Source organism: Centropristis striata, chromosome 8 (genome assembly GCF_030273125.1).
Source record: "Centropristis striata isolate RG_2023a ecotype Rhode Island chromosome 8, C.striata_1.0, whole genome shotgun sequence".
Taxonomy (NCBI): Eukaryota; Metazoa; Chordata; class Actinopteri; order Perciformes; family Serranidae; genus Centropristis; species Centropristis striata.
Genome location: NC_081524.1, coordinates 11959758 through 11984063, shown reverse-complemented (window position 1 = coordinate 11984063; position 24306 = coordinate 11959758). Strand labels below are relative to the sequence as shown.

At 42.5% G+C, this 24306-nt stretch overlaps 1 protein-coding gene across 1 annotated transcript in view; it reads left to right on the top strand.

The window, feature by feature from the left end:
- The first annotated feature begins 1172 nt into the window (after positions 1 to 1172).
- The window catches only part of adamtsl4 (ADAMTS-like 4), a 41387-nt gene continuing 18253 nt past the window's right edge, over positions 1173 to 24306 (top strand). Inside the window, exons 1-5 of the mRNA XM_059340015.1 lie at positions 1173 to 1370; positions 3265 to 3328; positions 7948 to 8534; positions 9840 to 10524; positions 21558 to 21660. Coding sequence (XP_059195998.1) covers positions 1354 to 1370; positions 3265 to 3328; positions 7948 to 8534; positions 9840 to 10524; positions 21558 to 21660 — 1456 coding nt within the window. The 5' untranslated portion in view covers positions 1173 to 1353. The remainder of the gene's footprint in view (positions 1371 to 3264; positions 3329 to 7947; positions 8535 to 9839; positions 10525 to 21557; positions 21661 to 24306) is intronic.

Below are 24306 nucleotides of genomic sequence, written 5' to 3'. Positions count from 1 at the left end.
TATTGTCAAAATCATCACAGTTTGTACAACACAGAAGAAAATGGGAGTTACTTTCCACTTCTCACCCAGCTCACACAATCAATTTTACTCATGAAAACACTATATTTGAATGTGATTTTTACACCAGTCGGCACACAAAATGTCAGCCTCTTCAAAGATTTGTAAAGCTCTATATCCCATGGAGAACTTCTCATTCTTCCTGCCCACCTCTGTGTCACTCTTCACCCCCCCACTGTCCCCTGCGGCCTGTGTTCGGTCGGCTTGTTCTGTTCCAGAGAAATGCCCCGACTGACTGGGAAGGTCGGTGGATTACAACCAAATAAATATGGTGTAAACAAGTTGGCATCAGGCAGTTTTCACATCTGCTCCAGACCGCAAGCAAAAAGAGTTCACAGCCCACACACACACACACACATATATACACAAACACACACACACACACTCACAGTCAGAGTCATCATTCCTGCTCAGAAGTGGCATGTCTCCTGGGTGCACTTATCTAGTGGAGCATGTCTGTTTTCGAGCGCTTATGTGATTAAACAGTTCTAAGAAAACACAGCTATGTTTGTATCACTCAAAAATATCTCTTACACAGCAGCTACAAGTTTCCAGTGAATCAACAGCCATATTTCATCCATGCAATATATATATTTTTTTAAATGTCATTTTCCACTTTGCACATTCATTTTCCACTTTGTTACTGAACAATTAGTGTTTGTTTTGGCACAATGGAAAGCCCATAAAGCTTTGTACTTCCCTGCTGCAGATGCTGCCAGCTCAGGGCTGTTTCCGACAATGAGTAGATCATTACTACTGATCAGTGTGACCCAGTACAATGTAGCATTCTTAGGCTGGATTGTGCAACTAAGAAAGCGGCTCTGAGAGTTATTATAGCTTAGTCAGGGCCCATAGAAGTGTGTGTGTATGTGTGGGAGTGTATGGTTCATGCGTGTGAAAGAGAGAGAGGGAGAGTTGTGTAATCTGTCCATTTTGTGTCTCCTGTCTCCCCCCTCTCTCTCCCCCCTGGCCCCCTGGCTGCCAGGCGTCACACCAGTTTATAATAAGGACCCAAAAAAAGTTGTTGAGTGAACGGACTGAAAGAGAGAAAAAAACGGAACCCTTCCCACTCTCCTAAAATCACGGGGAGTGACTGTGACAGGAGGAAGGGGACAGAGAAAGAGAGAGAGAAAGAGAGAGAGAGAGCTGAAGAAGCCCTCGCAGGACTTCATCACATTTCTTTCAGGACTGCACGGACCGAAACGGACCACTAACCGATCACTAAACCTGGACTGATAATCAATATCGGTGATTAGTCGCGGAGTGAGAAAAGTTGTGGGAGACTCTTGGAGGAGCATGCGGCTCTGTTTCAGGTAAAACTTTGACTTTTACAGCTGCAACCTGCTGCTTCTCTCAGCCCGCTTGTACACAACACCACATGTGGGGGTTTGCATCCTCCCTTTAGCGGGCAGGGTGTTTATATTGAGCGTGGAGGAGATTTTAAAAAGTTGTTTTAAGTTTTGTGGCGAAGTTTTGGCTTTTACGCACGACGCCTTGTTGTTGCGCACTGGGCGCTGTGCAGGACATAGGATAGGAATTTACCCGAAGGCATCTGGGTTTAGGTTAAAGCTTTTCTCCTCAGGGCGGATTTTTGCGAGTTTTCCCCCTGTTGCATATCTCTGTCTCCCTCTCTCTCTTTCCCTCTTGTCCCCGCAGCTCTGAGTTTATTCTACAATGTGCCACTGTAGCGGCCAGGGAAACGTGGACCCGGGTAGGGGGTCGTTACTTCGGCCTGAGCGGCTCTGTTGTGTCGGACTGTGCGGGACCTTTGTCTGTGTTTTTCGGGGTAGTTATGTAGTCTGGTGTGGGGAGGCTTCCAGAGACCGCGGCGGTGCACCACACTGGGAAGAAGGGACCAATTACTCTGAGTACATGTGGCCTGCGGACTGGTGAATGTGGGGATGGTTTTGGTTCTAGTGGTGAGCGCTCAATTGTCCATCTAAGCAAGTGGTTTAGTATCATGTTCAGGCTATTTTCCTGGCAGATGAGGAGATGGTATTCCACTTGTTTCCGATGCACTTGTCTCTGCAGTTTTATGGAGATGATAAACCAAAAATGTGGACAGAAAAACTTCTGCTTTTCTTAAAAACAGCTGCATGTATCTTAAATATTTCACCTTAGAGTAAAACATGAGTCTTGGAAGACTTATTATGGAATATGGAAGACTTTAAGACTTAAATATTAGAAAAAAACATTAAGATATATTATATTACTTGCTCAGATGGACAGTTTTTACACTGCTAGTGTAGAGCTGCAATAACTGGCCAACTTTTTTGACAATCAATTAATCTTAAAGTGATTCTTCTTGCTAAATTGATAGCAATTTATGTTTTTGGCCTATTAACTAAGGACATTTTTCATTTGTTTCTGTTCTATTTCATATTTAAACTGAATATTTTTTAGTTTTGGTCTGCCAACAAGACTTTTCAGGCATCATCTTTGACTTTAAGAACTTTTATTCCTATTAAGCAAGTAAAATCATTGATGATAAAAGAAATCACCAACTGAAGCCCTGCTTTAGTGAGCCATGCGTCCTAAAGTAGTTTCATGTCAAATTTAAGGACACAAACCCAAAATTAAAGGACACATTCAACCCCATCCCACACCATAAACCACGTCCTTTGAACTTCAGACCTCAAATAAAAACTACTTCACAGCACAAGATGATTTTGGATGTTGTGACTGATAGAATGTGGTTGATGTGTGAGTGTGTGAAAGCCACATCCTCAGGGTGTGTAAAGTCCCAGAGAGAGGCATGCGGAGGGAAAACATGCTTGCTGTTTAAACCCATTAGTTTGTTAGCGCCTCCCAGGCTTCCACCAGATTGATTGAGATGTTTGCCTGTGAACCCTGAAGGGAGAAAGAAACTTGTGTTCACCCCCGCTGAACCCCTCACGCCACCTGTAGTGGGAAAGAAAGTGGCATAATTGAGTGCTAAAGTACAGTTAGGTCACTGGAACATATGATCTGGTGTTCACTCACACTGTTTTTAAACTAAATGTACATATGGGGGAAAAGGTTCAAGAAAGCTGATGACCACTGGACAGAGAACAATGACGCTCTCTGTGAGTTCGTGCAGCATATAGCAACTTAACGTTTAGGTCATGGAACAATCATGTCCTTTACAAAAGACCTTATTCAACCCGTTGATGTTTAAAATCCTGTATATCTGCCACTTCTCTCACCCTCCTTTCTTCATCCCTCCAGGCTCTATGTGCTGTGGGGCTTTGTGGTGGTCACGACCTCCGTGACCAAGGCTGCCAAGAGGAAGGTGAGTCATTGGCTCAATGTGAGCGAGATTCACAGACAACAGCGTCACCGTAGAGGGGTGAAAGGTGGTGGTTAAAGGAGGAATTCACTTGTCTTAGAACAATCCTGGCTGACCCGTGTGTAAATCAAAAGAGTTATTACTGTTAATGTTTATACTGGCTGCAAAGAGAGTCTTTTTTTACTTTTAACATGATATTTAGCCTTTTTGCCTTTATTGAACAATAAAGAGACCAACCAGAAACAGGGGAGAGAGACAGGACTATGTCCAGCAACAAAGGTCCCTTGGCTGGAGACTGTTGCTGTTATGTGGCATGTTCTGTAACCATTCAGTTACCAAAGATGAGAGACATCCATAGTCTTCATTCTTTGCAAAAATCTCTCATTCAAATCAGGCGGGTACCTTATAGTCGTTTAATTACCTTCCACTGTGCTGTCCTACAAAGCCTACTTACAGTAACTACAGTTTTGGTCGAAATTGAGTTAGAACAAAAAAAAATTAACTCCTTGAAGTTTTACATTTCAATTTTGCTTCATTTCAGAGAAATAATCATATAAAAATTGCAGTAACCGCGGTTTGCTTTGACTGTGAAACATTGTAGTCTTGTATTTCTTCATTGTGTTGAATAGTGAAGACAAGAATGATAGAGATGATATGTTTACTTGATAGGGAAATTTTTATCTAGATAGTGTTTAAGTAAAAGAAAGTGAGATAAAATTAAAATATTAAGACTAAAATATAACATTACTTTATGATATTACGTATAAAATACACAAATCTTTGAATGGAGTTGTTAAACACTTTTAAACACACTTATAACAAAATCATTTTGAAAAGGTTTGTTCACTGAAAACAAAATATATAAACTGAAAGAAGAAAACAACATTACTATACTGTAACTATGCTATACTGATACTGCTCCCTTTTTTTGCATTACTATTAGAACTTTTTACAGTAATGCAAAACCAGAAAACCAGTGACTACATTTTGGGGTCAAAGGTCAAATGCATCATCATGATTTTTGAGCATAAAAATTACATAATAAATGTAGAAAAAACAAACACACACAAAAACGTTTAAGCAGTTTTTCCCAGTTTTTAGTTTTGTAGTTACTTTTCGTAGTTTCTGCAGTTAGGCTTTGTAGGGCAGCTTGGCAAAGCAAAGAAACACAAAGAGGGAATTTTGTACTAAAATGACTGTAACTTTGGAAGGTAGTCACTTGATTTGACAAACTCAGACTTCTGAAGTCTTATATCAGCCCATGCTGAACTTTGGAACAATTTTGGTGTAGATAACTTTTCTTTTCTTTTCTTTTTTCAATAATTCTATTTTTATTAGGAAAGTCATACAACGTCCAGGAGTTGAAAATACAATATGGTACATAGATTTTTCATCAGGCAATATACAGTAAATACATTTTGATACAAACACCAATCCAACAGATGTATTAAGCCATACAAAGCTTGTACATTTTAAGAGCTGATATCTAGACATTTTCCATGGTTTTCTTGATAATGATTTTGGTTATTATTAAAACCATGGAAAATGGCTAGATATCAGCTCTTAAATTAAACTCTTATGAGCGGCGGCTGTGGCTCAGTTGGTAGATCGGTCACCCACCGATAGGAAGGTTGGTGGTTCGATCCCTGACCGTGGCAGCCTACTTGTCGAAGTATCCTTGACCAAGATACTGAACTTCAAAATGCTCCCGATGCTGCGTTCATCGGTGTGTGAATGAATTCCCAATGGTGGCAGGTGGCAACGTTTAGGGCAGCCTCTGCCACCCCAAAAAAAAAATAAAAAAATTCTGCAACAGAACCTAAACAAATGAACACATGAAAGCTCACACAGTAATGTAAAAACCATTCCCCAGCCTTAAATGTATTTGATTTGACCCCCAGAAATGATCTTGTCAGCCCCAGGTTGAGAACCACTAGCTTAAAGCAGCTGTAATTGTTTTCTTGTTATTTTATTATAACAACACTGTATGAAATAAAAATGTAAAAACAGTGTGAAAGGAGCTGCTAGTAGTAAGAAAACTCCAGAGAATTATCATTTAAATCAGCAGCTCCTCTCTAAGTGAATTTCCTCCGATTGTTTAACTGTCCAGACGCAACTTTTACCGTTTCAGTTCATTTCCCTGCGCTCGCTGCGTCGTGCTCGGCCATCCCAGGCGGCTGTTTACAGTGAACATGCGGGCATGTCAGTGTTGGTTTAAGCCTGATTTTAATACATTTGAACCTGTCCTTTAAAGGGGCCCACAGCTGGAGAGGGCCCACAGTAGTAAGGTCATTTGTTGAAAAACGAAATTGTAACAACAGGGGAGGCAGAATTCACAGCTTCCCTCCTGTCTGCTTCGGGCCTGGCAGTACAGTGTCGCAGGAGTTTAACCAGTAGCTCCAGAGGTCAGCGGTGGCTGCTGCAGGGTCACTGCGCGGAGCTCATTAATGGTCCCAGTTATGTGGCAGCTGTGTGTTTGATGTCACTCATTACACCAGACCACACCTCCCTTCCAGAAACACACACACTCTCTGAGTCATTAGGCCTGTCTGCCCCTCATTTCTCTCACCCCTTTCTCTTTCTTTTCCTCCCACCCTCCTGCATTTTACCTCAGACGGACTCTTTCAATCTGGATCATACAGCATCAGAGCATAGAAACACACGCCTCCTACACCTGTCCCCTCTCTCTCCACAAACCCACAAACAGTTTGTACAGCGTGTTTACTTGCATACGTACACACAAATGTACACAGTGAAAGAGAGAGAGGGGAGAAGTGGAGCGCAGATTTATGTTTTGCTTCTTTCTGAATGGAAACTTTTGTTCAGCTCGTGTTTGCCACTCTGCCAACCAGGCCAGTGCTTCAGTTATGAAATGAGAGGAGAAACATTTATCTGCAACCACAGAGGAAGACATCAAAGCCTGACCTGGCACACACACACACACACACACATACATGCACTCACACATAGTAGATACATATACAAACACACATGCACAGAACCAAACTTCCCGTTCCTCGGGCGCATTCATATGACACCAACTCCAATGAATTTATCCATCTGCTCATAAGCTGCTGGCAGGTGACCGAGTCTCCTCTAAGCCTGAGTGAAAAAGTTCAGGATTTATATTTTGGCCTCAGAGGAAGGAAACTCACGAGACTGCAGCTCATCAGTGGACCCAGTTACTGTGAAGAAATAAGTCCCTCCAGAGAATTTTGATTTTGCAATGGCAATGTTTTTGCTAAGTTAAGTACTTCTTTAAAATATTGCCAAGGCATGCAATTTTAATTTTTCTTTTACAGCAGAGTTAAGGTTACAGTCAGTTGAAGAGCACTTTCAATTAAATTACAGTACCTCTTTAACCAGCCAAACCTTTTTTTTAACTGACTTTAATGCCCAAATATTTTCATTCAGCCTGAACAATTTGAAATAAAATACTGAGAACTGACTTTTGAATCAAATTTTCACAAAATGCAACACATTTTTCAATGTTCTCTCTCAGTCTCTGGTTTAATCCAGCAGCTGTAACTGTTTTCAGTCAATTTCTAACATCTTTTTTTCAGTTTAGCAGAACATTTTCTTAAAGTTTCAACAGAAACTTTGTTCTGTTGGGTCTGTATTTTATTGTGGTAACTTGATTAAAGAACTAAGATAAAAGTACAGAGGAACAGCTTTTGGGCTCACACAGATTTCTTGTCCTGCTGAATTCTGAAAGGTGGCGATGATGGACGGTTACCTCACGCACAGATGAGCTTTTGTTTAAAGTCAGTATATGGTTGTTGGGGGGCGCGACAGGGAGTGATGAGGGAAAATGTCAGACAGATTCAAGGTAAAGACACCAAAACAGGCTGTAAAAGCTGAAATGATAAGTCTAATATTTGATTAACGGAATGATTGAAAATGAATCTACGACGAGTTTAAGTCAAGTCTGAAGCAAAAGGAGCATAGATTCAGTGTTTCCTGTTTCTCAACTGTAAATATTTTCAGATTTTATTAGTATTATGTTTGTTAAATGAAATTCGGGTGGTTTTGGATCGTTGGTTGGACAAAACCAAGACAAGACCAACAATTAAACAATTAATCAAGTTGATAATAACTAGTATGATTACTTAATGTATCGATTAGTCACGCAAAAGATAAATAATTGCAGCTATATTGGTCATCGATTGATCATTTCAGTAATTTTCCAAGAAATAATGGTGAATACATGTCAAATATTCTGTTTCCATCCTCACAAATGAGAGATTTTGTGACTTTATATCATATCAGAATTTTTTTGCTGCACAAAATTGAAATTTTTAACGTGTCACGTTGGACTGGGGAATTTGGTGATTTTTTTTGGCATTTTTTTTACTTTTTACAGAAACAATTAACCTATTATCATATCATATTATAATAGAAGCATATTGAGCCATAATCATAACAATAATTAGTACTTTGACAATGATTAATATGATAGTTACTATAAAGAATCATATGGTTTTCCTGTCAGCTCAGTGGTTGGTTACCTCTTGATTTAATGGATGATACAGATTTAAGACATAGAGATAGAAATAAATACTGTATGTAATTAATTAATGTGTGTGTGTGTGTGTGTGTGTGTGTGTGTGTGTGTGTACCAGGTGCCAGGCAGACGGTCCAGACAGGTGTTTGAGGCGGAGCCTGTGGAGGGGGTGTGGTCTGTGTGGGGGGAGTGGTCTGACTGCTCTCAGACATGTGGCGTGGGCGTCTCAGAGAGGACCCGGAAGTGTTTATCTCCTCCGCCTCCACAGGCCCCGCCCCTCAGCCACTCTCCACCTAACTGGGCAGGTTATCTACCTGGGGGCATCGGAGGTCCTGTCATCTCACCTGTGCGCCCCTTCTACCCTCCTCGTTACCCCGGGGGACACCAGCCCTATCAACACTCCCCGCCAGTCTCCACCAATCACAACCCAGGATTGTCCCTGTATCGGAATACCAACGCTGCAGGAGGCGGAGCTCCTGTACCGGGACAGGCCAATCCAAACTCTCCTTTTTACCAGCCAGAATTCCCCCCAACCAATCAAGACCATGTGTCCGTTTACCGATCGCCCTACCACGCTCCTTCACACGGATACGGCCAGCCGGCACGCACCATCAGGAGGCCGACCAATCCAGGAGCGGCGAGGGCTGCAGGAGGCGGGAGCAGAAGGTCAATCTCCCCCAATCGGGACGGTGTGCCAGCGAGGAGGTGAGTGAGACTGGACAGGCAAATTTACAATTAGAGACTAGCATTTATTTTGGTCACAATTCTTAATTCATTAAATTTACAGGCTATACAGTCGTGGAAAAATTATTAGATCAATTGATTTAATGCCTGGTACAACTAAATCTACAAATATAATGATAACAACAAAAATAGCTCATAAGAGTTTAATTGAAGAGCTGATGTCTAGCCATTTTCATTGACTATCAGGTGACATAATCAGATGTTTTAATATTGGTATCAGCTTCAAACGTCCAGTAGAAGTCAACCTTTAAGTTTTTCTTAGTTTTTTTTTTTCCAAAAGTGTCTTTTAGTGCCCAACCAATATGGGATTTTGAGACCAAAACCGAACTGAACAATAACTGATAGGGTGGCTGATTTTATGTGCTGGAATGAAAATAATCCTTTATTATGTGTATTATATTATGTGAACTAGTTTACATTACACATACAATTCTTTATACTGTCTACTAATTCTAGATGAACAATGAATAAATGTAAATAAAATAACTGGCACTTCACGTTCAGTATCATTCAACTGTTGACCATTAAACGAAATAATAAATAAATGGCACCATTTCTAAATCAACCCAAGCATTGTTTTCTGCATTGAAAAGTGGTTAATATTGACACATATCAGACCAATATGTTGGCCGATAAAATCGTCTCTCTTGTTTTACAAAGGTCAGAAGTCAGAAACACTGATCTAATCACTTTTTAAAAGGGAAGTTTTTACATAGATGAGTTGGTCTTTTCTAGGAAAATGACTTCAGAACACTGGAAGTGGTTTTTGCCTCGTTGGCAAAAAAAAAACTGCAGATGACAGGACTGTGTGTAATCTCTGGGAACAGCGATGACTTATCAACAAAGACGTCACCAACATAAAATATTCCTCAGAGTACCATTTCATGCACATACTGAGGATTCATCCAGGTGCCATTAGTTAAAGTGCTGACATTGTTTAGGCATTAGAGAGGGTTTGTTATGATGTTTTGAGTGTTGGGAGTTGGAGTTATGCCCATGACTGGTATCTGCTGTGTTATTACATCATTACTTCTGGTTTTTGTCATATAAACAGGCGCCGCATTACTCTGTCCGCTCACCACAGCCTGCTCGCTCAGTGTCGGTTATGATTATGTTGGACAGCTAACATGAGCTGGAACTGAAATGAATACTGTCTTTCTGGTTTCTTTATCTCTGATGCGGCCTCTTTCTGTCCACTGTAAACCTTTCTCTATAAATACTAACTGTTTCTTCATTTTTTAAAATCTCTTCCTTTTTGGCTCGCAGGTCTTCCGCCATCCGTCCAGGTCAGTTTGGCTACGGCAGGGTCCCGTTCTCTCTGCCTCTGCATCGTCCCAACCGGCAGGCTCGCCACACAGCTAACGGCACTGACGCTGACGCATCACCTGGATCCAACGACGACGACGCAGATAATGAGAGGAAAGAGGAAGAGGAGAGTGATGGAGACGACAGAGAGGCAGGGAGGCGTGAGGAGGAGGAGAACACTGAGACACCTGCTGCTGAGGAGGTTCCCACAACGACGACCACAACTGGAAACCCACACCGCCACGCTGACCGACCCCCACACACTAACACCGACCACGGGAGGGCACGAGAGCGCTCACCGACCTCCTTCTCTCGCTCCTCATCCACATCTCATCACCCCATCCGCAACCGGTTCGACTGGCACTCCGTCACCGCGCCGCCTCCTCCCGTCCCTCCTCTCTCCCGCCCAAACTCTCCTGCATCACCCTTTTCCCCTTCTCTCCACCGCTCCACCCCCATGCACAGAGACCGGGAGCTCCACCAAGGCTTCAGCCCCCACGTCCCACCAGCCGGCAACGTCTACCCACTGCAGCACTCCCACATCCCGCACCTGGGAGCGGAATCAGGCAGGGATGGAGGAAGAGGAGCGCCTCAGGTCTACAGATGCTCTGGGGCGGAGAAGGAGTACCGCAGGTGCTTCTCACAGGTAAGATCACCCAGAAACTACAGAAACAAAATAAATATTCCTTTAGTAATCCCAGTAGTTCACTTTTGTGTCCCCTGCTCACCTCTGCTTTATTCTGCCTGCAGTCATGCTTGATTTATATGCATGCCGTGCGTTGAAGGGAGCAGTTAGGCAGGCATAAGTTGAAGGTCAGCAGAGTGTATTTGATAGGTAGATCATTCCCCGGCTCCAACACTGGCTGGTTGTGTATGAGCACTCGAATGGAAACTGACTGCTGCCGCCTCCGCCGCTCCAAGGCGTCTGTGTATTCTGGGATGCAACCAGAATACACACCTCCGTTGTGAAGCTTCACACGGGTCTTTGCGACTGATTGCACATACGTGTGAGTATAAATATGAACCAGAGGCTACGCATTAATGTTTGCAGACAGTCAGGGTGTATTGATGTGATGGCTCGGAGCGGTGCAGTGATGATTGGGGTTGCGACCTGCTCCACACCTCTCAGTGCGAGCACCATCAGTAGCAACGTGTGCCTACGTGCTGGCAATTAGAGCAGCCCGAGACCCACATAGGCCTGTCGTGTCACATGGGCCAACTCACCCTCGACACACAGGTGAGAGACTGAGGTCTACCTCGCAGTAACTCAGGTTTCACTGAGACAGGAATGCCACGCTTGATTTCACTCAATTAAATGTGAGATTGAGAGTGAATATTGTGGATAAAGAGGTTTTTAGTAATCGTGTGTTTCTCCTAGAGCTTGTCTCCAGAGTGTCCCTTTAATTTTAAAGCACAAAAACCAGGACGTTTTAATGGGGCACCTGTCCTGACATTAACACACATGACACATATGTTAATCTAAATCAGCTGCAGTAGTATCACACTTGGCTAGCGTTCACATTTTCCACCTTTCTGTAGTGGCTCTTTTAAGTTTACACAACCACCATCTTCAAATATCAATCTATCTAATTATTTTTCCTGGGGAGTGACAACATGTGGAAAGACACAGACAAAAAATAATATAATATGCAGCATTTTTCTTAAGAAAATGACCTGCTAGACTGGTGTCTTTAACTGCGAAGGCCCTGCCCTCTGTCAGTATTTTCTCATTTCTAGTTATTTTCTTCCTGCTGGGAGTTTATGGTCGTCAACTAAGAGCCACTGGGCCCCACTTGGGTGTGTAACCCCAGTCGTAAACGGCATGCAGGGTGTACAGCCTATTCTCATTCCCCATGTCATCAAATACCGCTGCTTTGTCAAGGACCTCTTTATCTGATACCAAGGCACAAGGCACCGTGGTGTCTGTATGATCTTGTACACAGCGGTGGGCCTGGATTTAGAACAAACTCTTGCACCGCTGTGTTTCTTTATGTGCTTCAGTGTTTCCTCTGATCTTCGTCTCTTTCCTCTGCTTTGTACTGTCGGTATTTGACGACACACATGAAGCAGGAGGATGAAGCTTCACACAAAAGGCGGCACCTTCTCACAGAATTGTCCGGAGCTGTGGATGTTTATATTTGTGCTTTAGAACATAACCGAGTTGAAACAATCACTAAATAAAGTTTTATTCCTCTGATTCACAGCTTTGTTCCTTCTGAAGCCACTCCCTCTCTTCATTAACTCCCTAGCTTGCTCGACCACCAATCTCTGGTTTATTTAGCAGGGGAGGAGGAGCCGACTTTAAATGCTGGACAAACACCACCATTGTTGCATAATATACCTTGAAAGTTTTTTTTTATTTTAAGCAAAAAGACAAAAAATTGTCACCTGTAATCTCGGTGTGATCGTGATCAATAAGTTTGAATGAAAACTTCTTGTAGTGAGACATTTGGTAAAAGATATGTGGATGTTCTCCATTATTCCTGAAGGTCTCTGGATTTTGTTAGCCTCTGAAATGTGTCATGGTATCAGGACAAAAGCTTGTATTGGTAATTCTATCGAAACATTTAAACGGTACCAAGAGCTAGATAAAAGGATAGAAACTAAAAATAAGTATGACATGACATCTCTGACATCTCTCTTGGGTTAATCCGAGTGCTACTTAAGTATGCAGTGGTGAGAAAGTATCATTCATGCTCGAGTTTCATGAAAATCGATCAGCCATGTGTGAGATATGGCACATGATGGATGGAGGGGCAGACGAATGAAGGAAACTGATTCATAGTCCCTGTTAAGATTTGATCATGGGGACAGAAATACTCGTGTGACATGTGACCTAGTTATTTATTCCAGCAGACCACTTATAACAGGTCCGTCTTAAGTGAGAGCAGAGAAGGAGATGATAAGATTAAAGTGCGACACAGACACCTACATACTCTCACAAGTTATTTCCACAACTGGCTCTCATCGAGTGGAAGTAGACACTTGGATGTGGGGCCAGGTTGGCACTCGTGGCCCCTTGACTTTTCTCTCTTTAGATAATTTGGCAGCCTCTTGCCCTCTTTCATCCCCCTGTCTTTCTTCTTTTCTGTCTCAACCCGGCTGTGATAGTCCCCATGTTAAAACAGATTTAGTAGCTGGCAGCGTACTCGCTCACTGTGTGCCAGCAGTGCTAATAGCAGTCCTGTGATGGCTCAGCCTGACTCATTGGGTTACATATTTACCCAACATTAGTCTCAGCTTTAGCCTTGTTTGCTCCTGCAGGGTCCACATTTTTATGCGTCTTTTCATTGTTTAAAGGTAGGTTTAAGTGCAGATGAATGCAGGACTTTGCCCAGGCTTGTATGTACTGTATATATGTGTGTGTGGGATTGAGGGAGTGAGGCAGACTGAGTGTGACACATCCTATTATCTATTAGGTGTGTTTGTCATAACACACCGCGCCTGAGGCCCATCACACGTGTGATTGGCTGTGTGTACGTGTGTGTTTTTACTGTTGCATGGAAGCAAGTGGGGAACCGAGAGAGGGACAGAGGAAATGAGAAGGGCAGAAGGGGAAGAGTGTGTGTGTGTGTGTGTGTGTGTGTGTGTGTGTGTGTGTGTGTGTGTGTGTGTGTGTGTGTGTGTGTGTGTGTGTGTGTGTGTGTGTGTGTGTGTGTTGTGTGTGTGTGTGTGTGTGTGTGTGTGTGTGTGAGTGTGTGAGAGAGAGAGAGATAGAGTGAAGGAAGTGACGCAGTTAAGTAGTAGTGAAAGAGAGCACTGTTTTTAGAAAATCTGCACACAGTAGTGGGAGGGCGAGCTAAAGGGCGAGGGGCGAGAAAAGGTGGAGAGGGAGAAATGGAGATGAAGGCTGGTGAGGATGAGTGTTTATGTGTGTGGAAGGACGTACACACTCCTAAGTTAAAGAGACATAGGGGGAATGGAAGGGAGTAGAGAAAAAAGAAGAGTTTATCTGCAAAAACAGATAAAAGCCCATCTTAACTTGGATATACACCATTTTGACTGATTTTCCCTTCAATGCACGTTACCAATGCATGATTTAGGAAAATTTAAAAAGCCAAACCGAAGGCATTTTGATTAATATTCCCAGGACTGCACGAAAAAAATGATTTAGGGAAGAATGAACCACAAAGGAGATATCTGTTTTTGCAAATGAACTTTTCTGCAGGAAGACAAAAGGAAGTTTGTGTCAGAGGAAGAGAGGGATTCATGGAAAAGTGTGTGTGAGCGAGCGCAGAGTGAAACAAGAGGAGAAGTTATTCTGTCAGAGGGAGAGGGGAGGAAAAGGTGGAATACGAGAAGAAGCTGCCTGGAAGAAGAAGAAAAAAAAACAAGAGACACACCAGCTTTAAACACACAGACATTTCACAGAAAGACGCACTGTCTTTTCCTTTGCTCCAGCCTTTGATTTTGGTGATTCTGTAAGCACTCTTCTCTCTCGCATTTCTGTCCTCCTTTTCAGAGTAAATATTTGCAAGAATCACTAACAGTGCATGCCTCTGCAACGGCAAGTGAGGCGAGATCAGAAGTATGTGGATTTAAGATACATGTAGGTAGCAGTTCACCACAGGTCCTAATAGAGTGCCTGAAAAGGGCCAGTACTAACCTCTACTGTGTCCCAGCTCTTTTGTCTACATGGGTACCCTTACCTCTAATTATTAGTGTTATTAATAAGCTGATATTTATACCAAAATAGGCTAAATAACATGAATTATTCTGACTTGTGTGCAATTTGATGTAAAATCTGACAATCAGCACCCCAATATTTCACAATTTAATGATCCTTTGTGTCATAACTACGTTTTCCCCCACTGCATCGATTCGTCTGTGAGATCGGCAGTCGAATTAGGCTCCTTAGATCTTATCTGACTGCAACTATTCAATATATTCACATAACTTTTAGATATATTCAAGACGCTTATGATGATCATGTTATGCAACTGCTGAGTTAGGATAATGAGCCTTTTTTTTGGCCCATTTCAGACACTAGTAACAGCAAATACAAGACCCTTGTAGTTAAGATGCAAATATTACACAATCTGTCATAAAGTATCAGGACTTCTTCAAGAAAAGTGAACGTAATTTTAAATTTGGTAAGTGCATAATGAAAGATTCCATGTTAAATTGTCATTTTCTAGCTGGAATGAAACTTGCAAATGAATGCAGGATAAAGCTCATATATTATTGTGGAACCTCTGACTTCATTGTTGCCACCACTTCTGACACTCTTGACAAGACGCAGACATAATACCACACAAAACACGTAATACTCGAAACGCACACAAACACGTAATCGATCACACTGTCGCTGAAACCCGAGGCGTCTGTGTTGTGCCTATTGTGCACACCAACGTGGCTTCAGGCTGCTGCAGCGAGAATCAGATGATCTAATCACAGTCTGTCATTACACAGGCGTTGTTACACAGGAAATATATTATTACCACTATCAGCACTGAGCCACACTCGTCAGCTCTAATAACTGCGTGCAGACCGTGCCACGCTTGCTGTTGTTCTCATGAAGTGTCAAACAGGCCCAGATGTTTTCGTTTGTGGGTCTCAGGCACTCACACAAACACTTTCATTCAGCCTGATCTACTTTCTTTGCTTTGGAACTTTAACGAGCAGAAGTACCTGCTTCTCTACACAGACCAGGTACCTCTGCTTGTTAAAGTCTGTTTATATCAGCTCCTGTGTGCTGAGTTTCCTTCTTTCATGTGCCTTTTCATCCCTTTCTGCTTTTCCTCTCACTCACTTTCCACCCCATATGTCATTTCTAACTTGTCAGGTACTCACAAGGTAGCCAAACTCTCTGTATCGTCTATTTTACTCTAAATGGGACCAAAATTTACAAAATGAACATCATGCTGTATTGAACAAGACTTGAAACTAGCAATTGAGACCATGAACTCATTAGGAAAATGTTCACTGATGGAAAAATTAGTAAAAAGTGGGGTAATTTTCTCATAGATTTTATACAATCATACTTCTTTTAGTGCCAGTGGAGTCGCCCCCTGCTGGCCATTAGAAAAAGTGCATGTTTAACTCAATATAACATAAGATATGCCACAAAATCCTGAAATTTCAAACCCAATAGTGGAAAAAGATTTCATCCTGGTAACAACCAAAACATTGGCAGCCAGAGGACAGAGCACACAGTTTCTGCAGCAGTGCTTTAAACTCACAGAGTCCAACTTTTGCTTCCAAATTTTAGATCCAATTACTGAAGGTTCCCGACAGAGGAAGCAGCATTACTGTCTACAGTAAAATCTCTTTTTACGTATTTCATCCCAGACTTTTGGAACTGTATAATATACAAGCACTTGGAACGAGGAGCATAGCTGTCCACACCTCCATCCCCTCTCTCTCTCTCAGCCATGTGTTATTATGAAAATATGTGTTAAATCAAGAGTTATCACTGTGCTGGTTTCTAGAAATAAGATGTGGGTTTGTAGAGCTGCTTCGTGTAAAGTGGAACATGAAAAGATTGTCATTTCCCATGCCTTTGAGCAAAGTTCTGGTTTCATTTATTGATCTTGTGGTTGCAGTGTTTATCTAGTTTTCTCCTCTTTTTTTTCTTTACCTCTCTATTTTTTTCTTTTCTTTTCTTTTCCGAGAACACTTAAGTTGTTTTGAGGTTTAAACTCAAATTTCTGAGAATAACACCGACGTCTCTTGCCGTTCGTCTCGCGCAGCGCGGGGCCTCCTTCACTCTGATGGATGAGCAGAGTCTCCTCGCTTCCCCCCCTCGGGGGTCAAGGCTGAGAGCTGGGTGGTGCCCTGCAAAGGGCCGACACACGGCCTCGGTCACAAGATTAGCCGGAGAATGTTAATCGCAGAGGACAAACACATACACGCGCATTAACATATGTGATGGATTTGTGTGCATGCATCCAGTGATTAGTCCTGCCGTGTGCAGTGTGTTGATTTATGGCTGCAGGGGCCAGCGGTCAGTTGTTTTGTCTGTGAAACTTTGCAGTAATGCCTGAGGAATGACCGGCCAGCCGTAACCTGTATGGGGTGTCTTGGCGATATGGCCAGCTGTGCAGGCAGAGACTTGCAAGGGGAATGACGACGTGTCACCTGGGCTTTCCCTACGGAAACACACATGTGGTGAAAGGTTCCCGCTTTCCTCGTAATCTGTTCCTCCTCAGAACTCATTATTCTTGTCTGGCTCGGTGTTTGTGTTTCACGTAAGAGTGTTATGTGTGACCAGGACGTTGGCTTGTGTGGGTGTGTGGCATTTTTGCGTGTGTGTGCACAGAACAAAGCTTTCAGCCCTCAGGCAGTAACCCCCCCTCCCTCCTCCTTCACATGCTCCCATATATTGCCCACAGACCTTTTCTCCTGCCCCCCTCCCTGGTAGTAAAACACATCTGTAACTTTCACAGCTCCCGTACAAAAACACTGACTGTCTGTATTCACTATTCTATCACCTGCTCTCTGCTGCTCTCCATCTTTCACCCTGTCCGTCAGTAGCAGCCAGTTTATTTTTTCTTTCAGTTCACGCTAGCTTTTTGTTAACAAACCGATAGAGAAGCCTTTCAGTGGCTCAAAGTTGTTCGTCAGTTGTGATAATAGTGAGAGAAAAATCACTACAACTTGTGTCTTAGTTTACTAGTTTTAGCCAGTTTTTCTTTACAATGAGGGATTGTTATCGACATTTTGTTTACCCTCACTTTCAGTTTTCCCTCCAAAGTGGTTTAGTTTAATCCGGATAAGCTGTTAGCTTGTTTACATCCTGTCTGACTACTCGTGTTTCTTAACAACTACACTGACCTCATCATCACCCAGATGGTCAGAACACTGGGACGTTAAATGTTTGGGTGCTTTGGCTATTTAAATAGATATTTAATACAGTGGAACTAATTGGAACTCTCCTCCAAATGCACAAAATATATATATTGTATTCTGTTTATGTTGTTAATTTTAGATTTAGAAGCATAATAATAGCATAAGATTTTTAATTTTATAGCCTATTGTGATCTGCTGCCTTTAGAGAAAGTGTTTTTACAGTGTTGGTACAGTCTAATTCAGAGTCCCCACTATAGTGTGTTAAAAATAAATGAAAAGAATCTTATCTATATGCATTTAGGGTTTTTCTGCTGGGCCAAAATTGCACCTAACATTGATTCTGTGACCGTTCCACCCCTGCATTACACTACCCAGTCGAGGAAAACTGCAATATAATGACAACTTGGGTGTCCTGATGACTCAGTGGTTAAAATGCATATCACTGTTTTCAATCTGGGACCTTTGTTGCACATCTTTCTTCCCTCATTTCCTGTCTGCATCTCTAGTGACACTGTGAAAAAACAAAGGCTAAAGGCCAAAAAATAATCTAAAAAGCTGTCAGAGATATTTCAAATTCTTAGAAATCTTCCAGTGTTATCTAGGCCACCTTACAGCGCTGTTAGTTGATTCACAGCTTAATAAACTGACATGAGGCAAGTAACAAAATCTTTTAAAAACATTTTTTCGAATGTTGCTACATGATTAAATGGTTTTGACTCTGTTTTGAGTGCGCTTGTGGTGTAAGTGTTTTGATTTCATCCACAGGCCCAGACTCATCCTCCCTGCCTTTCTTCAACACACACCACCTTTCTCTCTTTAAGTACTTTCCTTCTGTAAAAGCCATCGCTCTCTTTTCTCTCCACTCCTCAGCCCATTCAGTAACCCCCTCCTGTCATCAGTACTTCTGTTAACGGTTACAGGGAGACCCCCTACTAACCCGGCACTCACATCAAATGAGGGAACACCAAAGTATACCAGCCCATAATAACAGACAAGTTCTCCTCCAGAACCATGAAACACCAGCTTTTACTCTCACTTTACCTCCCCTCACTCCCTCCCTCCGTCCTCCTTTCAGTCCATTAGCCTCCTGATGTTTTTACACACCCTAAACTCTCTTTTGGGAGGAGAATCCACTCGCCCTGTAGCGCTCTTACAATCACCAACGCATGAATGCACACACTTGACTTTTACTTACATTCTCTCTTTCCATTTTACATTCCTCTTTTTGTCTTTTGCAGAAGCTCTGGCTTTCTTTTATGTGTTTTTTTTGTTGTTTTTTTTACTGTACTGTAGCGTCCCATAGCTGCACTCACACCACCCGCGTTCATGTGTTCGGAGTTGTTGTCCTCTAATTGTTTATGGTGTCACAGGCACACCCACGCGCACAGATACACAAAAACGATCCTGTTTGAAATGGGGCCCAACTTGTTTATGTCCTGCAGAAATATTTACAACCATTACCAACCACATTTCACACACATATCCGGGCAGATTTACACGGTTACTGGAACATCAGGTCACATACGTGCACTGACCTTCATACCCCCCCCCCCTCCCCCGGCCTACATGCTGTATGTCTTTATGCTGTATGCTGTATGTCTTCAATGGATGTAGCTCAAACATGCACTCTCGTATAAGAAGCTTAAATCAAACATGTATATAACATGTCGGCCATAAATAACACAAAAATAAGTCTCTTTCAACAGTGTGAAACTGTGGCGGAGTGCTCCACATAAAGTTTCATGAGCTGGTTTCACACTCCACTACAAGAGAAACAACAGATGATCCTTATGATTGCCTTGTGACATGACAGCGACATACATTCCTCCACACACACACACACACACACACACACACACACACACACACACAGAGTAAAAGTGTGAAAATTCAGCAAGGCCGGTGTCAATGAGTGCACACTTTGACAGTCTTTTAGTTACACTTTGTCACAGAGGCTGGTTCACATGGGAACTGTCGATCGAGGCTGAGTGTGTGTGTGTGTGTGTGTGTGTATAAACCCAACTACTCCCTCGCTCTTGTCTTCCCAGATGAGTGACGAGGAACTTTCCAGCTGTTTGTGACAGCTGTGTGAGAGGAGAGAGAGCCACATAGAGAACAAAAGACAAAGAGGAACGAATCAAAGAAAGAGAGGAGTGAAAGACAAGATGATTGTGAGACTGACGGAGATTAAAGCTGCAAAGAAATCTGAGAGCTCTGTGTGCGGCATGCGAGAGTGTGTGTGTGTGTGTGTGTGTGTGTGTGTTTGAGCCAGCTGTAAATGAGAGGGCTGTAAAGTTGGTGGTTTTTTGACCAGGCAGGATGGTTGTGGCTTCCCACAGTAATGATACCTGATGAGTGTGTGAGCAGCAGGGGAAGAGTTATGCAGATCGTTTACTCATGTAAAAGTACATCAGTATAAAAAATACTTACCGGGAACTATGTGTGAGGTGCTGTTAGTCGGTTTGGTTACCTTTGGCCTGGCTCTTCCTAATGTTTCCAGTCCTAATGCTAAGCTAAGCTACCTGACTGCCAGCAGCAGTTTCATATTATAAATTACATTATTAGTCATAGCAGTTATAGCTGTAGATAAATGTAGAGAGAGTCAGTACAGTTGGTGTGAAACTTGTTTACCATGTTCACTTTCTTTTAGCATATTAGTATGCAAACATTTGCTACTCAGCGCAAAAATGTGAAGCTGAGTCTGATGAGTCTTTTGCAGGTATGAAAATTAACATTTGTGGTTTGTGATCTGATGTTGTGGCTAGACGAAACGTCAGAGAATCACCAAAGTTATGAGGGTTCATCATCTGTAGACCATGAATATCAGTACCAAGGTTCATGCAAACACATTTAATGGTTGTTGAAATATTTTGACTAAAGTAGTGGGTCCAGAATAGTCAGTCATAACAGTGTTATGTATATTTAAAAAACAACTTTTAAAAACTGCAGGATTGCAGACCAAGGGAGAGCACCTTTGCAGTTGCACACTTAGCACATACTACTGTTCATTTTTTACAGAAGTCTGTTGAATAATATTGGTCTTATTAAGTATGCAGTTCATAGTCTGGGATTTCGGATGTCATGAGTCACATGTGTGCTCGCATGTGCTTGTGCATGTGCAGTTGCAGGATGTGCCCATACGTACATGCACATGCACGGCTGTGTGTTATGAATCACAAGTGTGTTTGCATGGCAGAGTAATCTCACACAGGCACGCATACATACAAAAATCACACATGGATCTTGTCCTCTGTGTCCCTTTCCAGCCCCTATAGAGTGTGTGTGTGTGTGTGTGTGTGTGTGTGTGTGTGTGTGTGTGTGTGTGTGTGTGTGTGTGTGTGTGTGAGAGTTATGGTCAGTACAGTATAAACCAGCAGAGTCGTATCAGCCTGATGTTTCAGCTGTCGTTTAAGTGCAGGTATGCTAGATCTCTTTCCACTGTACGGCTCCATAAGGACTCTGCTTGAACGAGCACAAGCTGGACATGTGCTCACACACACACATGCACATGCACATCACATTCTGTGGTCATGCACTAAAAGCCACGGTGGATTTATGTAAGCAGCCGCTTCCAAAAAATCTATTATTTCCATATGGTTCTTAAACACTCGCTGACTGCCAAAACCAGCACGGGGACTATACTGTGTGTGTGTGTGTGTGTGTGTGTGTGTGTGTTTGTGTGTACAAGTATGTAGTTACCTCTATGATCTCAAATTAATTCTCCCCTCCTTTATTAGCTGTTTTCCCTCACAACAGCCCACTCCACCCTAACTTCTCCCGGGTGTGGGAGCGAAATAACATCAGGTTTAATAGCTGGGGTGATTTCATATGAGTTGAATGTGTGGCACTGCATTTTAAACTTTGTCTCCCTGTGTTTCTGTCCTCCAGGTGTGTGGAGGAGGTGCATTGGACTCCAGAGCAGAGCAGTGTGCAGCCTTTAACACCCAGGAGTTCATGGGTCGCCTCTACAACTGGGAACCTTTCACTGAGGGTGAGGACTGAGTTAACACACACATGGTAGTTTAAGGTTTAGCCGCACAGTGCTTCCATGTGATAATAGGCTTATTGCGAGAATTAAATGCTCGGAGAAGGGAAGGAGGAGGGGTGAAACAGCGTCAGTAAAATGTGTGATTAAGTGAGTTAAATGTTGCTCTGGTATTAGTGTGTGTTGGCGGGCCTTTCCCTGCATGCTCAACCCACCACAATCCCTCCTCTCATTGGCCTGCAGTACATGTAAGCGTCGAGGGTGGTGAGAGGAAAAGAGAATGACTGGAACTCGATATGCTTTTATTCTTTTGCACAAAAACACTCTTCCCCCGTCTCTTTTTCCTCTCATTTGTCCAACATCTCCCTTACTCTCCTGCCAAGCTTCTCCTCCCAGCTCTGACTAAGCACACAGATTCCTACTGAGTGAGATAAAGAAAGAAAGAGAAAGAAAGAGAAGGGGAGGTGAGAGGTGATGGGATGCAAGTGTTTTGTCACATGACCACCGCTTGCAAAGGGAGACAACGTGGCTTGTGTGTGTGTGTGTGTGTGTGTGTGTGTGTGTGTGTGTGTGTGTGTGTGTGCGTCTTTGTTGCCCTGTACTGTATGTGTGAGTGTGCCTGTGTTTGTTTACTTTCCTGTTAAGTGTACAATAGTTCAGCCGCAGCACAGTGGAGATTGTGTCTATTTATCTTTGTTTTCCAATGCTGGAGGGAAAGAAAGAGAAAACACTAAACAGATATTCAAGGAATTCGAGAGAAAAGGAAGAGTGGATAGAGAGAATATTACCAACATGGGGCATTTGGGAGTGAGAGATTGTAGAAAGAAACACAGCTGTGAAATGATATCAACACTATTTGTCATTAGACTTTGACTTATATGTACAAGCCTCTGTGTATTTACAATAGGAGCTTTTTGGCAAGTGTGCTTGTACTGTAGATGAATAGCTTAATGGATCGGAGATAGTATGCGGAAAAATGTTTGTGCATGTATGTTTGTGTATCTGTCTGTCTACCCACTTGTGATTACTGTATCAGCTGGCTGAAATTCCTCCACGCACACGCTGTGAGAGCGTAGAGCCAGAAAGACTAGATCAGCAACACCAACCACAGACAGTAGTTTGGTTTTATTCCACACACAACACACTTAAAAACACAGTAGAGCATGACAGATATCATGTAATTCAAAAATTCTAATTCAAAATTACTTTATTTATCCCCGAGGGGAAATTCAGTAAGTCTGTTAGCTCCTAAAGAATGAGACAGCCTGGTGGCTGTAGGAGCTAAGGATCTTTTGTATCTCTCCGTCCTGAAACAGAGAGAGAGGAGCCATCCACTGCTGTTTTTTTTGTTCCATAAAGGTTTTGTGTGGCAGATGATCTGGGTATTTCAAGACGGCCTTCAACATCTTGACAGTATGCATCTCCACCATCTCCTCCAGTGTGTCCAACCTGGCTCCAACCACAGAGCCAGCTCTTTTGACTAGTCTGTCCAACCACCTTGCATCTCTGTCTGATGCTGCCTCCTTTAATCAGATCCCTGTATTCAGATTCGTGTCCATTCCTGATACACGCCACAATAGCATCAGAGTTGTATTTGAAATCCGCTGTGTACAGTGTGAACACGAATGGAGCCAGAACAGTCCCTTGTGGAGCCCCTGTGCTGCTCATTAATGTCCCAGAAACACAATCCCCAACCTGACATACTGTGGTACTGTGATCCAGGAGCTTGTTTTTGAATATGTTGGGTTAGATGGTGTTGAATGTGCTTGAAAAATCATAAAGTTAGCCCCTTTCAGACTGCTGTTTCGAGCTGCGATATTTACGCCAATGTGACGTTGCACCTTCAGTCTGAACATCCCAGAGGTGTAACAGGGGGATCAAGTGATCATGGATTGCAATGTGAATGGACGCCAATATTACGCTGTTGTGGAATCGGTATGCATGTTCTTAAGCGAAATGATGGCAGAGCTCCTCATAGCACTTTTGCAGCATTTTTGCAGAAACGCAGTATAAAATCAGGGCTATAAAAGACACTTAAAGGCTTGCTCAAAATGACGAGATCTTTGGTCTTCCCCTTTACTCTGTGCATTTTTTTTTTTACTTTTAGCTAATTGTTTTGGTCCTACAGCCAGCAGCTTTACTGCTTTCACTGTCACCTATTTCATCAGCCACGATTCCAGATGCAGCAGCTGCTTTCAGTGAAGAAAGTTCAGTAAAAAAAAAAGTACATGCAACTCCACTGGTTGCAATAAGAAGCCAGATTGCATAGAAGTCTAGAGAAAATTACCCTATTTCTACTTTGATTTATTAACTCCGTAAACATCTTCCTAATTAGTTTATGGTCTCAATCAGTAGTTCCAAGTCTTTTTCAATACACTGTGATGTTCAATTTGTAAATGATGGTTCCATTGAGAGTAGAATAGACCATAAAGCAGGGATACTGTATGCTGTGAACCTCTCATTGATATGCACACTTCTCCAGATAAGATCATTTACCAAGACATATAACCCCAATTAAAAAAATGTTGGGAGGCTAACAAAAGCAAAATAAAAACAGAATGCAATGATTTACAAATCATTTGCAATCTACATTTAATTAAACACAGTACAAAGACAAGTTATTTAATGCTCAATTTGGAAACTTTGACAGAA